Here is a 16,501-nt window from a genome sequence, read left to right as displayed (position 1 = left end):
TAAACTTAACCACGGAGGTGAAAGATCTGTACTCTGAAAACTTTAAAAAATCTGATGAAAGAAAATGAAGATGAAATCAACAAATGGAAAGATATATCATGCTCATGGTTTGGGAGAAAAAGTACTGTTAAAAAGTCTACACTACCAAAGCAAACTACGTATTTAATGCAACCTCTATCAAAATGACAACATTTTTCAAAGAACTAGAACAAACAATCCTAAAATCTGTATGGAACCACAAAATACCCCAAATAACCAAAGCAATATGAAAAAATAAGAAGCTAGAAGTATTATAATCCCAGATTTTAAGATATACTGCAAAGCTACAGTAATTAAAACAGTATGGTACTGGCACAAAAATAGACACGTAGGTCCATAGAACAGAATAGATAGCCCAGAAATGAGCCCATGATTATATGGCCAATTAATCTTCGACAAAGGAGGCAAGAATATGCAATGGGGGAAAAGACAGTCTCTTCAACAAATGGTGTTGGAAAACTGGACAACTAAACACAAAAAAAATGAAACTAAACCACTTTCTTACACCATACACAAAATAAACTCAAAGTGGATTAAGTACCTAAATGTGAGACCTGAAACCAAAAAAATATAGGCAGTAATTTCTCTGACACTGGCTATAATAACATTTCTAGATATGTTTCCTGAGGCAAGGGAAATAAAAGCAAAAATAAACTATTGGGACTACACCAAAATAAAAGGCTTCTGCACAGCAAAGGAAACAACAAAACAGGCAACCTATTTAATGGAGAAGATATTTACAAACGACATATCATATAAATGGTTAGTATCCAAAATATGTGAACAATTTATACAACTCAACATAAACACAAATAATCCAATTTTTAAAAATGGGAAGAAAACATAAACAGACATCTCTCTAAAAAAGGTATACAGGGGCGCCTGGGTGGCGCAGTCAGTTAAGCGTCCGACTTCAGCCAGGTCACGATCTCGCGGTCCGTGAGTTCGAGCCCCGCGTCAGGCTCTGGGCTGATGGCTCGGAGCCTGGAGCCTGTTTCCGATTCTGTGTCTCCCTCTCTCTCTGCCCCTCCCCCGTTCATGCTCTGTCTCTCTCTGTCCCAAAAATAAAATTAAAAACGTTGAAAAAAAAAATTTTAAAACAGGTATACAGATGGTTAACAGGACGCATGAAAAAATGCTCAACATCACTCACCATCAGGGAAATGCAAATCAAAACCATGATGAGTTACCGCCTCACATTTGCCAGAATGGCAAAAATCAGAAACACCAAGTGTTGGTGAGGATGTGGAGAAAAAGGAACCCTCCCTCATGCACAGTTAGTGGGAGTGCAAACTGGTGCAGCCACTGTGGAAGACAGTAGTGAGTTTCCTCAAAAATTTCAAAATCCAATTTCCATATGATCTAGCAATTCTACTACTGAGTTCTTACCCCAAGAGTTCAAAAACACTAATTTGAAAAGATAGAGGCACCCCTGTGTTTATTGCAGCATCGACAATAGCCAAATTATCAAGCCATCCAAGTGTCTGCTGGCAGATAAAGGAATAAAGAAGATGTGGAATGAATTATCACTTAGCCATAAAACAGAAAGGCATTTTGCCAGTTGCAACAAGGATGAATCTATTGGTTATAATGCTGAGTGATGTAAGTCAGAGAAACACAAACACAATATGATTTCATTCATATGTGGAATTTAAGAAACAAAACAAAGAAAGAAAACAATGACAAACTGAAAAACAGACTTTTAACTATGGAGAACAAAGTGATGGTTACCAGAGGGCAGATGGGGGGGGGGGGGGTGAAGCAGGTTAAGTGGACGGAGAGCACACACATCTTCATAAGCACTAAGTAAAAGGTACAGAAGTGCTAAATACTGTACACCTGAAACTAACATAACACCGTATGTTAACTCTACTGGAATTAAATACTTAAAAAACAATAAAACATATAAATTATGGAATATTCACACAGCAATGAGATTAACAAAGCAGAATGGCACACGGTGTATCACAAATGTGATGTTGGGCAAAAGCAGCCAGACAAAAAAAACAGAACTCCGTTATAAAAACAGACAGAACCAGTCTATAGAGTTACAAATCAGGAGTGTTCTCCGCTAGACAGGGACAGGCCATGAGAGCAAGGGACACAAAAAAGACTGCTCAGATGCTGATAATGTTCTGTCTGTTGACCTGGTTGATGGTTGTGTGTGTTCACTTTATGAAAGTACATCAAGCAGTAGTACACGCACGATTGGCATTTTTGCTGGAAGTATGTTATACTCCAATGAAACATACTCCCTACCAAGCCAGACCTTTACCTACAGGACAGACAAGGCGAAACACCACACTTCAGCATTCATACACATCAAGTCCTGTCTCATCTAAATGCTCCACCTCAACTGTTGCAACTAACACCCTTCTGCTGGCACTGCCTGGGTTCCTCAACTTAGGCAAAACAGCAGAGGCAACCCACGTGTGTCAGTCAGATAGGCTGACATGGCCTGACCTCTAGACAGATTCACAGATGAAGGCTTATGCTACTTTTCCACAGAGAGACATGGCTCAGGTAACGAGGCCTCCGGATGTCCAGCTTGCCAGGACTACTCTGGTTCCTTTGTAGGCCAGGCCTTTTCCTTTGCACAACAACCCCCAATAGGTCCCCAGATGACAAGCACCCCTTCCTCTTCACTTTATCTCAGACAAGGAACCTGCAGATTCCGGAGGACAGGAATCAGCTTTTTTTTCACTCCCTGCTACATCCTAAATAGCCAGCACAGTGTCAAGTACGTAACACCCTGGCCTGTAAGTATCTCCGGTAGGAATATATGAATACGTGACCAAACACAACTACTGAATCTGTGTACCAGGATCTGGTTACTAGAAAGGCAAGGACCTAGGTCCAGGATGACCATGGAGAGAAACAAAGTATTTTTAAAAACATATGTAAAGGTCTTTCTGAGGTAAGAAAAAATTTTATACCATCAATTCTGTCACGTAAGAAAAATCACACAATTTATCTTTACCAGGTATAACATTTTTATTCTCTCATTCATTGAAAATGGCATAGGTCTTATTCAAGTCATCTGGTCAAAGGTTGTAGACCAGATCCAGACTCAAAACAAAAGTAGCTGATTGAGACAGGAAATGACACCTTAGCCTAATTAAAGTTCTGGACACCAACCAGCCAACCAAACCCATCAATGTCACAAAAGAATCAGCATATCCAATGAGCATAAAAAGACATGGAAACTACCCAACGGTCCCTTAACAGTGGGGCTATGGAAAGACCCCAAGTAGCCACATAAATCTATTCATTTATCATCTGTTAACAATTTTCTCCTTCTTGGCAATGGGTTTTTTTAAATATAAAATTTATTTTCAAACTGGCTTCCATACAACACCCAGGGCTCATCCCAACAAGTGCCCTCCTCCATGTCCATCACCCACTTTCCCCTCTCCTCACCCCCCATCAACCCTCAGTTTGTTCTAAGTATTTAAGTCTCTTATGGTTTGCCTCCTTCCCTCTCTGTAACTTTGTTTCCCCTTCCCCTCCCCGATGGTCTTCTGTTAAGTTTCTCAAGATCCACATATGAGTGAAAACATTTATCTGTCTCTCTCTGACTGACTTATTTCACTTAGCATAATACCCTCCAGTTCCATCCACATTACTGCAAATGGCCAGATTTCATTCTTTCTCATTGCCAAGTAGTATTCCATTGTATATACAAACCACATCTTATTTATCCATTCATCAGTTTTAGGTACATTAATTAGAAGAAATTCAGTAACACAGGGTAAAGCAAAGTTTGAGAGGTTGTTCAGTGGGCAGTGCAATGGCTTTAGAACAAGGAGTGCTACCATGTCCTGATGATCCTCAAAAATGTTCTCACCTTTAATGAGTCTTTGCTTTTGGAGTCCTCTGATCTCTCCAAAATTATCTGTCCAAATCATCAAAAAAATTAATACACCAAAAAGAGAGCTGCAAGGAGCATCACTGTCCGACCCACATCCCTCAGACCTTCTTTGTGCTTCCACCAACCAGTATCTGCAACCCCATGCGCAAAATCACACCTCTGTGAAAGTAGATATTCTGTGTAATATCCACCATTCCTTATTACATACTCTTAGCACCACTTAAGCTTCAATACTCATTTCTCTGTACACTAAAGTCAATGTCAGAGTCAGTTTCCTTCAGTGTGCACAAAACCTATCAATTCTGCTAGAGAAGATACAAAGTTAGCCCAGCGCTGGCTGGGTTCAGGCTCCTTTAGAGACATGAAGATTTATTGAGAGGATCCCTAGGACTTTATCATGTAGAAGGCCCCAGGTCAATTTCACCATGCTCACATGCACACGTGTCCCTAGAAGCCAATCGAGTCCATTGTTATCCCACTCCCAGAGCACCTCATAACAATGACTGCCACTGAGATCTATGGAGATACACACAACGAAAAGCAAAACCCTTCTTTCTACTGGAATCAACAGTAGCCCTGTTGGCCTACAGGGAAAATATGGCACTCACAGTCATTTACTATTGGACAAAATGCTCATTTTGTCTAAAATTTTATTATTCATTGGATCTCTTGGTGTTGGGTATTTAGGATACATAATAACTCTCCAGGATTTTTTCTAGAAATACAGCCTGAAAATTACCTGCATCACAATTATCTGCTCTGCCTATGTAAAATGCAACTTCCTAGGTGTCACCTTTGACCTACTGAAGACTATGCTCTGGACTGGGTGGGGTGGGGGGGGGGGCTGAAATCTACATTTTAAACAAGACCAGTGGTGATGTTTCAAGATTATGAAGATGGGAGTCTGAAAGGCATTTCCCCCTTTTGCCTTGGCCATGCCTAGTCACCTACAACTTGGCCTGGCCTTTTTTAGAGCAGAGTTACAGCAATTCCATCTAAAGGGTGGGACAGAATTTGCAACTACATGGTTGGAACTAGAGGGCATTATGCTAAGCAAAGTAAGTCAGGCAGAGAAAGACAAATCTCATATGATTTCACTCATATGTGGGATTTAAGAAACAACAGATGAACATGGGTGAAGGGAAGGAAAAATAAGATAAAAACAGAGAGGGAGGCAAACCATAAGAGACTCTTAAATACAGAGAACAAACTGAGGGTCGCTGAAGGGGTGTTGGGTCATGGGGAGGGGTGGGGTGGCTAAATGGCCAATGGGCATTAGGAGGGAACCTGTTGGGATGAGCACTAGGTGTTGTATGGATTCTACTGGGCCCAACTCCTGAAATCAATACTACACTATATATAAACTGATTTGAATTTAAATGAATGGTGGCAGAGAAAGGAGAGAGCTAAAACAGAAAAGGGGAGGCTTATATTCTCTGGATAGTTGTTTTCTCTATGTTTTATCTGCACAAAGACTGCCTGGAATGCCCGCAGGAAGTTCTGCTTCCCTGCTCCAATCACAGGCATCGACGGACTTTGCATGCCTGTTCAGCCACCACATAATTATGCCGGGGAATGTTGACGGTGCCCTCTGTAGTGTGACGTGTTGCAGATCACACAGGAAGAGTTCGCAAATTATTACAAACAGTTGTATAAGACGTCCTTCCTTCCTCCCTTTCCCAGTACACCAAATTAAAAAAAAAAAAATTTAAAAGATCAAGAGAGAGAGTCTCTTGAGGGACGTATTTGTACAGGATCCTAAGAAGAGCAGCCCAATCAAGTGGATGTGGATTTTAATATTATCCTTCCAGAAGAATCTCCAGTAACTCATTCTTACCTCCCTAGAAAGAAACCTTTATTGTCATGTCTGTCATAGACCTGGGAGGACCCAGAAGCAGGGGCTATGAAATGCCCCACACCACTCAGCACTCTGACATGGGGCTAAAAGAAGCACATGCGTGCCCGTCTCTCCCCCTAAACTGTGACCCTTGAGGGTGGAAATCTTGGTTTTCATCTTTGGCCTCCAAGCCTGGCACCCACTTTGTTCTCAGCAATGGTAACATGGGAAGGGAACGGGGAGAGGGACAAGGACCAGCCCGTATAAGCCAGTCTCATTGTTGAAATAAATACTTCACAAATCATCACCCCATCCAGAAATTCCAGGGGGCCTTTATTTCTAAAGAGCAGCAGCAGTTACTGGAGTGTCACAGCCCAGAACACTGGACCACCAAGGGAAGGAGCAGCGCATGGCCACAGACACTAGAAGAGAAAGAGGTACTTTCTGCAAAGGGGGAGGCAAAGTGAGGGATCTGACACAGCAGAGATGGCCATCAAAGCCAACAGAGGGGGGGGACAAACGAACGGGCCATCCTTCCAAGGACTTGGCCCATCTGCACACCACACTTGTCACTTGACTCATTCCCCTGCCCCCAAAATATGTGTTAAACTGAAAATGTGCAAAGTGCGATTTTTAAATCAACTAGGGGAGGGCTTGCTACTTAACAGAATCCCAGGGCAAACGTGTCTAATGGAAACACATCAGTGTATTCCCAGTTCGGGATCTTTGGACTTGCTCTCGCCACAGGCTACCCGGAATACAATCACCTCTTCTCCTCCCCTGGCTCACTCCTGTCATCTGCCACCTAGCAGCTCCAATGGCTTTCTCAGGGAGGCTTTCCCTGACCAAAAGAGTTGATTAGCCCCGCCCCCTCCCCTTTACACACTCTGAAGGCATCTGTACCTCTCTACCTGATAGCACTTTTGGCTACTGTACCTGAATGGTGATTTTGTGATGATTTACCTGTTTGCCACACTAGATGGTAAATCCCAGGAGGGTACCACCATGCTCTGCATTGGCTATTTTTTATTGTTTGGGTTTCCCTCAACCAGAGCCAACCTGCTTTGCCTTTAGTGAATTACAGGTCCTCTGAGAGCCTGTCATGATCTAGAACTGAAGAGCTACACTGGAGGAGTGAAGTAACAAAAGGCCTGGCCAACCCTATCAGTACTTTCCTCTTGGTTTTAAAGCCAAACCAGGAGGTTGGGGACTCCTGAACACCAACCGGAAGCATTTGCTAGACCCTGCAGGAATTTCCTCAAGGACAGTAATGCGGAACTCCATCTTCCCCCAAGCCAGCCTGGATCACTCTGGACCACAAGATGGTTTATACCTTTTGAGATGGGCTACAGGCAACTGGATCAGAGTTTACCATTAAAAGGGATACCAATTAGGGCTTAGCCAACAGAACAGAGCTCCCTGGGGAGCCCTTCACATAACTAGGATTTCAGGCACAGCTGGGCACAAAGCCCCTCTCAGATACATACATCAGGAGGAGCTGCCAGCTTCAGGACGTCTGGTGATGATGTGAAACATAATGGGAAGGTGTTCTGTGCCAGGAGCTGCAACTGGAAGGAAATTAACAGAGAACCACACAGAACCTCACACAGCCATCCCAAGGGGCAAGGAAGGTAGATAAGGTCAAGGACAATAGAAGAAATGGACCCAACATTTCTCTAAGACATGAGACAGAAAACAACATCTGGAGCCATGTGCCAACAATTCACTCACACTCACAGGGCACAAGAGAAGTGACCTTCGGAAAGCAAATCAGAAGAGCAGGTATACCAGCCACTCAAAGAGCACGAGCACCTACTTCGCATCATGATCTTACTTATCCTCCCCCAAGCGGCACCAAGAAGCTATGATTGCTCTACTTGTATAGATAAGGAAAGGGCAGCTCTGGCCAAAGACCCAAGCTTATACTTGGCAAGACTGCAAGGTGAGCTCAGGTCAAAAGTGGGCTCTTCACCATGGCAGGACTCAGGCTCAAAGAGCTTTTCACAGATTCAGAAACTGTGCCCAGACTGTGTGGGGGTTCGGTCTCCCTGTCAGGTTCCCCGGGATTCTCAACAGCACCCCCACCTGTTGGTATCCACAACCATTATCAGTCACTAAAAGAAAGACACATGTCCAAAGCTAGCTGACCTACTGGGCCCAGCCTTCTGCTGAGCCTTTCTGCAAAGAACTACTTGTCCCCATCCTGCAAGTGTGGAGAGTCCTGGTCCAGGATAATTCACTCATTCATTCATTCATTCATTCATTTACTGAAATTCACTCCAACACTCACTGAGCAATCTTCTGTGAGGAGCTTAAAGGCAAAGGTCCAGGGACACCAAGCTCTATACCACCGTGTCCCCTGAAAGGGTTTATAAAGTTGTAAGGTCCCAGCTTAGAGGTAGAGATTAGGTCCCTCCAAACACTACTTTTCAATCTGTGCCTGATATATAATTTCTGCCTATCAAAAACTATAAAAGCACACTTCTGTAATTCTCTTATAGGCTTTCTTTCCCCAGGGATGTATCAGGAGTCATGCTTAGGAAAATTCAAGTCAACACAATGCTTACTCACTACCTATTCTGTGCCACGCATAATAAGACTCAGGCTCTTTCTTCAGGAAGCATCCGACGATTTAAACAGCTAAAATATAAACAAATAAAACTATAAATTGAGGAATAATAAGGTGCTGTAGGAGTTGTTAATATTAATAAAAATAATAGCCTCCATCTGCTCAGCATTTATGATGACACCAGACACTATGCTAAGCGCTTCACATGCATTAGCCAGTTAAACTCTTCACGCCAACCCTGGAAGGCTGGTCAACATAGTGGACATCCACTTCCCCTTAAGGAGCTACCTCTCAACCCTCCCTGTCACTATGTGATTCAATGGAGCCCTCACCATCACTTTATCCCCAGGTCCCAGTCCCGGACAATCAGCACATTCTCCCCAATTGTCCAGGGTAACTGACTGGGGATAAGTATATACAATAGGTGAATCTGATGAGTCTCGATTGTGGGAATTTTGCTGAGACATAAAAACCATCCGATGATATAAATTTGTAGTTGCTATGAGCCGCCACCACCACTAATTATGGAATTCATTAGCCTGAGAAAAAAACCAAAATAGGGAAAAGAAAGCCCAAAGACTACGGGGTGAGGGGAGAGAAAACTGATTGACACACACATCCAAGTCCTATGATATAACCTGAGTCTCTGGATGCAACCTTATCTAAAGCCATGTTTATCAGTAGACTCTTCAGTTACATAGGTAAGTAAGTTTTCCTTTCCAATTAAGCCAGCTTCAACTAGATTTCAGTCACTTAAAATCTAGAGTCCTCACCAATAAGAGTGTTATTATCCCCACTTAACAAATGCAGTCAGGGATTCAGAAAGGACAAACAATTTGACCACCTTAGATTTAATTAACGAAGATTTGGAGAGGCCATGTGGTTGAATGAATTCAGACAAGAAACTCTACAAGAGTCAGACTGCTGAATTGCCAGAGGCATATATTTTTTTTCCCTCCATCCACCAGTTCCAAGGGAAAACCTGCAAATCACCTTGCTATGGTCCTTTTTCTGCATGGTGGATTCATTTCACATTTACCTTTTACACTGAGCAGGTAGACCTCTGGGCTCTTAGCTTTATCCAAGGGTCTACCGAATTCTTCATTCTGGGCACTGCCTTCTTAGAAGTACACATAAACGCTACATCTTAAAAGTGACGGCACCTTCTATTAAATGAAATATGGTGAGAAAATACTTGTAACCTTGGGCAAATTATTTAATCCCTTAACAGGAAATATATTTTATATGTAGTTATCTCATCTGGGGAGATGAGATCAACTCTGAACTTGGGTCTGAGGAATTTCCTAAGGAACATTTATAGTCACCTCACCAAAAGAAAAGTAAAATGAGTCACCTTGAAAGTGTTCAAATTTAGATACTGAGATGTGTTTGGTCTGAAACACATTAAGGAAATAATACATGATTTATTACAAAAATATTTAATTGCTAACATTACTTTGTCTCTCCAAGCAAGGTAAAATAGTTGACCTGATGATTAGGTCCTACTCCTCTCGGGGAGTAATAAAGGCCTGAAGATCCATTTGGGACCACTTCTTGCTTTTGAAAATAATCTCATCAGCATTTGGAGAGGACTTAACCTCTCGGCAATCCAGTTCAGCTGCAGTCCTGCAGGGCAGGACTGGGAAAGGACTGGGAGAGGCAGGGGAAGTCAACCTAGGAAGGTCAACTGGGTGAAGAAGCTCCACTATCCTTGCCAGGCAAGAACTAGGTTTTCTCTGGCAAGGACAAAGTGAAGATAAGGAGAGAAAACACAGGAATGGTCTCAGGCTTACGGACTTCCAAACCATCCCTTTACCATGATTCCTGTGAAATAATTATTTCTATCAGTGGTCATTTAGTACAGGGGATTTAAGATAGTGGGTTCATTAAAGACAGTCAGGATCACAAACTCATTTAAGTCTCCTTGAACCTGTTTAATCAAAATGATTTTCTGCTACTCTCTATTACAAGCCAAGTTTCTGTGGTGACAGATTAATGACTGATCCACTAAGCCACACCACCTCTCTTCTCACCAACTCCACTGACTGAGCCAGCCACTATTCTATCAATAAGCCCCGTTTGCCCTTGAGACTCCTTACAGATGAGATGTTAAGATCAAATGAGCAGATCAGATGCTCACTGGCACCCCAGTTCTGCTACGGAGACCATCAAATCCCATAGAGTGTGCACCAAAGGAAAAAGAATTCAGGCCGGTCCTTGCGGTCTCATTAGAATTACAAACTCAGGTCACTTCGGAATAAGATAAATGCCAGCCAAGGCAACATTTCTGATTCTTCAGGCCTGCCCAAGGTAATTATCCTGGAGTTAAATGTTAAGTCTAGTTTCATGTATGCAAAAGAAAGAAAATGTCATGTTTGGTGTAAGCAACAATATTATTTTAATCAAATCAGAAGCTCGTTATTAGCAGAAGATAAGCCCTAATGTGACCCCTACAATAAGTCGTATCTACCTGGCTTCCATTCTTCTTTGTGTCAAACTAAGGTTCTTCACTGACTGTCCTCAGACATAAAATTGGAAAGACTTACCATGTCATGTCAATGGAGGCTCACACCCTAAGTCCATTCCAGTCTGAATTGACTGCATGCACAGTAAGAAACTGGAATCAGACTACCTGGGTCCAGGCCAGGCTCCTCTACAGCCTAGCTCTGTAGCTTGGGACAAGAGCCTTAATCTTTTAGTGAATGGTCGGTAATAACAGTACTTCTAGAATTTTTATGAATATTAAATGAGAAAATACATGTAAAGTACGCTAAACAATGTCTGGCACACTAAATGCTTGGTTAATGTTAGGTATCACCTATTTCTGCAATGTTTTAATTTTTTAATTACAACCAGAACATATTACCTTTATAAGAAAAAACTTACAAAGAGAGAAATGCATGAAAGCATAAGGTAAAGGATTTCCTCCAGTGAACAAGAGGTTACTGAGAGAAGAAACCACCTTATTTATCATGTTCACCCTTACAGCCCACTGCCTCGCACACACTAGACAGTCAAATATGGGTTGGAATGAATGTGCAAATGAACATAAGAATGAAGAGAGGAAAATTTCCTTGCAGGAATGACTATGGAAAGCCAAATCGCAATGAGGAAAAATCCAGAGAGGTGCTTGGGTGACTCAGTCGGTTGAGCATCCAACTCTTGATTTCGGCTCACGTCATGATCCCAGGGTCGCGGGATTGAGCCCTGCATCCAGCTCTACAATGAGCATGAAGCCTACTTGGGATATTCTCCCTCTCTCTCTCTCCCTCTCCCTCCACCCCTCTCCTCCACTCACACACACTCTATCTCTAAAATAATTTTTTTTTTTTAATCCAGGGAATGATTCTAACATCTTGACCCCTCAGTCTCAAACCACAGAGAAGTTAAATGCATGACAATAGGAGGCTGGAAATTATCATACAACTAGATACAAACATCTACCTTCTTCATCTTCTCCTTTTTTTTTTTTAAACGTTTATTTATTTTTGAGATAGAGACAGAGCATGAATAGGGGAGGGTCAGAGTGAGAGGGAGACACAGAATCCGAAGCAGGCTCCAGGCTCTGAGCTATCAGCCCAGAGCCTGACACGGAGCTCAAACTCACAGACTGTGAGATCATGACCTGAGCCGAAGTCGGACGCTTAACAGACTGAGCCACCCAGGCGTCCCTTTTTCTCCTTCTTAATACTGTATTTATGCAAAAGTCTGAGTTTCCATTGGACCAAAACATCCCAACTGCTCATCTTTAAAAAATAACGATAATCAAACTAACAGACCATCAATACATTTAGGAACAAACATGTCCTAACATCTAAACAGTGTCCTATTTCTCCTGAATCCATCACTCCAGGAGACAAGCCATGGAGCAGTTGTGAAAGATGTATTTCTGTAAAGAAGGATACAGTTATTATGTGTGTACCTAGAACAATAGGACGACTTCCAAGTGATAAGTAGTGGCTATCAAGCAATCGCTGGCAATGTCACAGCACACTCAATAGGCTAGGGAGCATGGAGCACACAGCCTGCCATCATTTCCATTTCAAAGTTAGCCCAAGAACAACAACCAATGGGTATCATCAAATCTGAAAGGAGCCCTTAGTTTTCAGTTTCACAAGTTCAAAAATCACTTCTAAATCTCTCTCCCCAAAGTGCAAAAAAGTTATAAGCCCAGGAAAAGGCAAGATATTTTCTTTCACAGTGACTTTCAAAAATTGACAAGCATTGTAACAGTAATCTCAGGACACAGCCTCTCAAAGTTATCAGTGGCTTCAACCAACAACAAAAACACTAGCAGAGAAGCTAAGCTTTGTCAATCTTAAGCAAGACGTAGCTCTTTAAAAACAATCAGGCTGGCTGAGCAAGTGCCCAGTTCCCTGGGGCTTTGTCCACAGAACATCTGGTTTTTAAAGCAAGCAGCCTTTAAGTCCCTGGTCCCAGGGGACACAGGCTTTGTAGTTACTTCAAGCAAATGACCGAATGGAGATACTTGGATTTGGAGTAAAAGAGTAGCTGGTTTGAGTTTCACAACTTTGAAGAGGTTAATAGCATTAAATTATATCTGAGCCACACCTGACTGGTATCATCAGACACCCCTCCCCCACACCATGAAGCATATAAAATGGTTGATAATAACACCAGTTTGGAGATTTTTTTTTTAACATTTTTAGATGTTTTTAATGGTATACTGGATTAAAATATCATTTTAAAAGAATATATTCTGGTAAAAATATTAACACCTAAAATTCTCCAGAAACAAAAAAGCATTGCATTTGAACACAGAAGCGTCTCTCTTTTTATTAAACTGTGGACATTTTTACGTTATTTAAGGCACACTCTATAGTATCTAGGTAATTCTTAAGATGTTTAGGAGAATGTTTAAAATATAGTTTCCCAGCAGTCATCCTGGAAGCATGGAGCCACACTCTCCAGAAGAGGCATCTGCCTGTTGTAATTTAACAAACATCCCAGGCAAGCTTCATGATCACCCAGGTTTGGGACAACACTGACCCAAGGATAAAAAAATGTCACCATGTGCAAGAAAGATGAGAAATGAAGAAATGCTCAACTTTTATAAATTTAAAGCTCAATGGGAGATAAGAATCATGTCATGCTTATGATACAATGAGACTAGAAAACCTTGAGCAGACACAAAAGCACAGTAAACCTTTCCACACCCCAATGGCCAATGAGCACATCTAATTTCAATTCGACCGAGACGCCAGGGAAAACAAGGCATCTGCAAAGGTGTCCCTTCCCTGCACCTGGCCCAATTCTTCCATGCCGTGGAGGGGGAAGCATCTGCCTTGTCCCTCAACTCTACCCAAAATGTAATGATAAAATAAAGTTTACAAAGCAAAAGTATGTCTACCCTATTGAGTCCATGAATGAATGCTTCTTTGGGGGCACCCTTTGGGCACTCTGGCATCCTTTTCAGCCTCAGGCAAAGAAAGTCACTGCAGGATTCCTCCGAGCTGAGCAGAAAGGGGACGCAAGATGGTTAACAGAGCAGGTCAGGGACACGGGGAGGTGTGCCAGGGATCTCAGGGTTGGGGGAAGCAAAGAGGAAGTCCGCTGCCTAAGTAAGCTCAAAATAACTCCAAGTTCACTGAAAGTGTTTGAAAGCACCTTTCAAAGAAAAGCAGCCCACAGCCAACTAAAGAGAGGAGGAAGACGAAGAGGGAGAGGAGGGGGTAAGCCCTCACTCAAGGCTATGGGCGGGCCTGCTCCTCAGGAACAGGGCCTGGAGAGGCGCTCTTTAGAAAGTATAAGAAATTATCTGGATTCTCTGGATTTCCTCGTACTTTCCCCCCGCAAGGGTTTGGGAAGACCAGGACAGGGGCTAAGATAAATCCAGTGAAGGATGGTGACTCCCAAACATCTCCCACCTGAAAGAACCCTGTAAGAAGAACAGAGACTCGGAAATGCAGGTCCCTCTCTCTCACGGGCAGGAATTCCTAATGTCAAGGATCATAAAAGTTCTTCCTCAGTGCCCTGCAAGCCTATGGCCCCAACCATCTGGGGCAGCCTTTGAAAGAGCTGTCTGCAAGCAGCTCCCACAGCACCTGGGGGTTGCCATCTGCTGGAAAGACTGTGCCAGGTGCCTCTTGTCCTGCATCCTCCGGGACATACCTGGGGAGCCACAGCCAGCCTTGGGGAAGAAACAGGCAGCAGATGTGCCTGTGGGTGCCCAGGAGGAACTTTCTCCCCTGCCAGGGCTCCCCCACAAGAGCAATCCTCTGCCACCCAAGCTCATCTTCAGGGCAGGAGACCAGCTCCATCAGTGGCCTGCTCCCTTTCCCTAAAGACTCCAAGGGTCAAAACCACCACACCTCCTCCACAGCACCACCATCCACATTTTCTCAGGCCCGTTGCCACGACCCTCCAATCCTCCTGGAACAAATCAGCTGGGCTCACCCCTAAACCTAACATCTGCAGCAGGGATTCTTCTGGCACAGCCCAGAGATGGTCCAAATCCCTGCTGCCCCAGGAAGGTTCTCTAGGGGGCTCGGCAAAGTCAACCATCCACGTTAGGGGAACTGAGGACCTTAGGGAGCCTCTCTCCAAGCTGCTTACTGTTCTTACCATGCGTACTGAGTCATCTCCCCCGGTCCTACGATTACACACACCTGGACCACAGGTAACAGGCAAACAGTATCAAGCCTTCTAAGTTCTCTTTAAAGTTCTTCTCTGGCAAGATGCAGCCTGGGAACCCCCCCGCCAACAAGCTGCGGTGAGAGGCCTGCACCCATCCCCTCCCCTCCCCGCCTCAGAGCCCCCCCCCCCCCCCCCTCACAGAGGCTCCCGGACCCCGCAGGGCCTGGCAGCAGCGGTACTCACGTCTCGAAAGCGGTTCCAGTACTTGTCCCGGTCGTACTGGGAGACGGTGCTCAGCCACTGGTCATTGTCTAGGAAATTGCCGTTGTTGGGGCCCGCGCCTCCGGCGAGCGCGTCCAGGTGCCGGCTCTCGACCTGGAGGAAGCACCACGCCGCGGCCGCCGCCGCCAGCACCGCGATCGCCGGCATCTGCGGGCAGGGGGCACGCAGGGGCGTGAGCCGGAGGGCAGAGCCAGGCGAGCCCCTCGCGGTGCACCGAGGTCTCGGCGCCTTGGCGACCCGCCCCGGCTGTAGGGACTGGGGAATCTCACGGCGGAAAAAGGGTCATCCCTCACACACCTGGGGCGTCTGTCGCGAATCGAGAGAGCCGGGGAGCCCTCTCACGAATGGGGGGGGGGGGGGGGAGTCTTAGTTACAAATCAAGAGGCTGCGTCACAAATTAGGGGCTGCTACCAAACTACAGAGGATATCTGTCGCCTATTCTTCGGGTGCCCCACGGACCGCTACTCTCGAATCGGCTTCTTCAGCACCCCTCCCCAAAAACGCGGATTCCTGGATCGGCAAGCCGCACTCCCACAGACGGTGCCCAGAGCTCCGGGGTAGGGAGGGGGAGAACAGGGATCCGAGCAGCAGCCCAGGCTCTGGCCAAACGGGGCACGGGGTGGAGGGAGGAGGTACCCGCAGCTGGCGGGGACGGGGCGGGGGGAGGGTAATCCCTCGTCCGCCCTGTAGCCTCGGCAAGAAGGTCCCGCGGAGATACCCCCAGGCCCTGCCCCTGCCAGCCTCCCGGTGGTCGCGGGGAGGTCCCAACTACGCCAAGTTGGGGCGCGGGGTTCCGCGGGGCACGTACCGTGGGGGCCGGCCCGGGTCCCCGCGTCCGAGTTGCTGGAGCTCGTGTGGCGCGGTCGCGGAGGAGGCTGATCCGCCGGCTCGCTCTCCTACGCTCCTGCCACCCGCCGCCGCGCGTCCGGCCGCTTTGTGAGCCCGCAGCGCTCTGGCTCCGCTCGCTCTCTAGCTCGCTCGGGCGCGGCGACCACGGGCGGAGGAGCCCGAGCGCTCGAGCCGAGGCCTCTGGCGACCCCTGGCGGCCGCGCGCTGCCGTGCCGCCCGCCCGCCAGCCCCGCCGCCCCTGGCCCGGCAGCCAGCCGGGGAAGTGCTTATCCACCGCTCAACGCGGGGCCGAAATAAGCTTTCAGGCTCAAGCCGGTGAAAGCTACTGAGGGCACTGAGGACACATGGCCAAGAAAGCAACGTAGAGGCATTCTCCAAAGGAGGGTCCCCGGGCCACCTAGGTCAGAATCACCTTGGTCTGGGGAGGAAAGGGCTTCTTAAAAATGCGGATTCCTGG

General features: G+C 45.5%; 1 protein-coding gene across 1 annotated transcript in view; it reads right to left on the bottom strand.

The window, feature by feature from the left end:
* Positions 1 to 16,164, bottom strand: part of SPOCK1 (SPARC (osteonectin), cwcv and kazal like domains proteoglycan 1) — a 520,792-nt gene extending 504,628 nt beyond the window's left edge. Inside the window, exons 1-2 of the mRNA XM_086703440.1 lie at positions 16,004 to 16,164; positions 15,157 to 15,342 (exon numbers count right to left, since the gene is read on the bottom strand). Of these exons, the coding sequence (XP_086559566.1) occupies positions 15,157 to 15,342 (186 nt within the window). The 5' untranslated portion in view covers positions 16,004 to 16,164. The remainder of the gene's footprint in view (positions 1 to 15,156; positions 15,343 to 16,003) is intronic.
* Positions 16,165 to 16,501: the final 337 nt, after the last annotated feature.

The sequence above is a fragment of the Puma concolor genome, chromosome A1, assembly GCF_028749965.1.
Source record: "Puma concolor isolate L17-30 chromosome A1, mPumCon1.1.hap2, whole genome shotgun sequence".
Taxonomy (NCBI): domain Eukaryota; kingdom Metazoa; phylum Chordata; class Mammalia; order Carnivora; family Felidae; genus Puma; species Puma concolor.
Note: the sequence above shows the minus strand (reverse complement) of the source record. Positions and strands in the feature narration are given on the sequence as shown.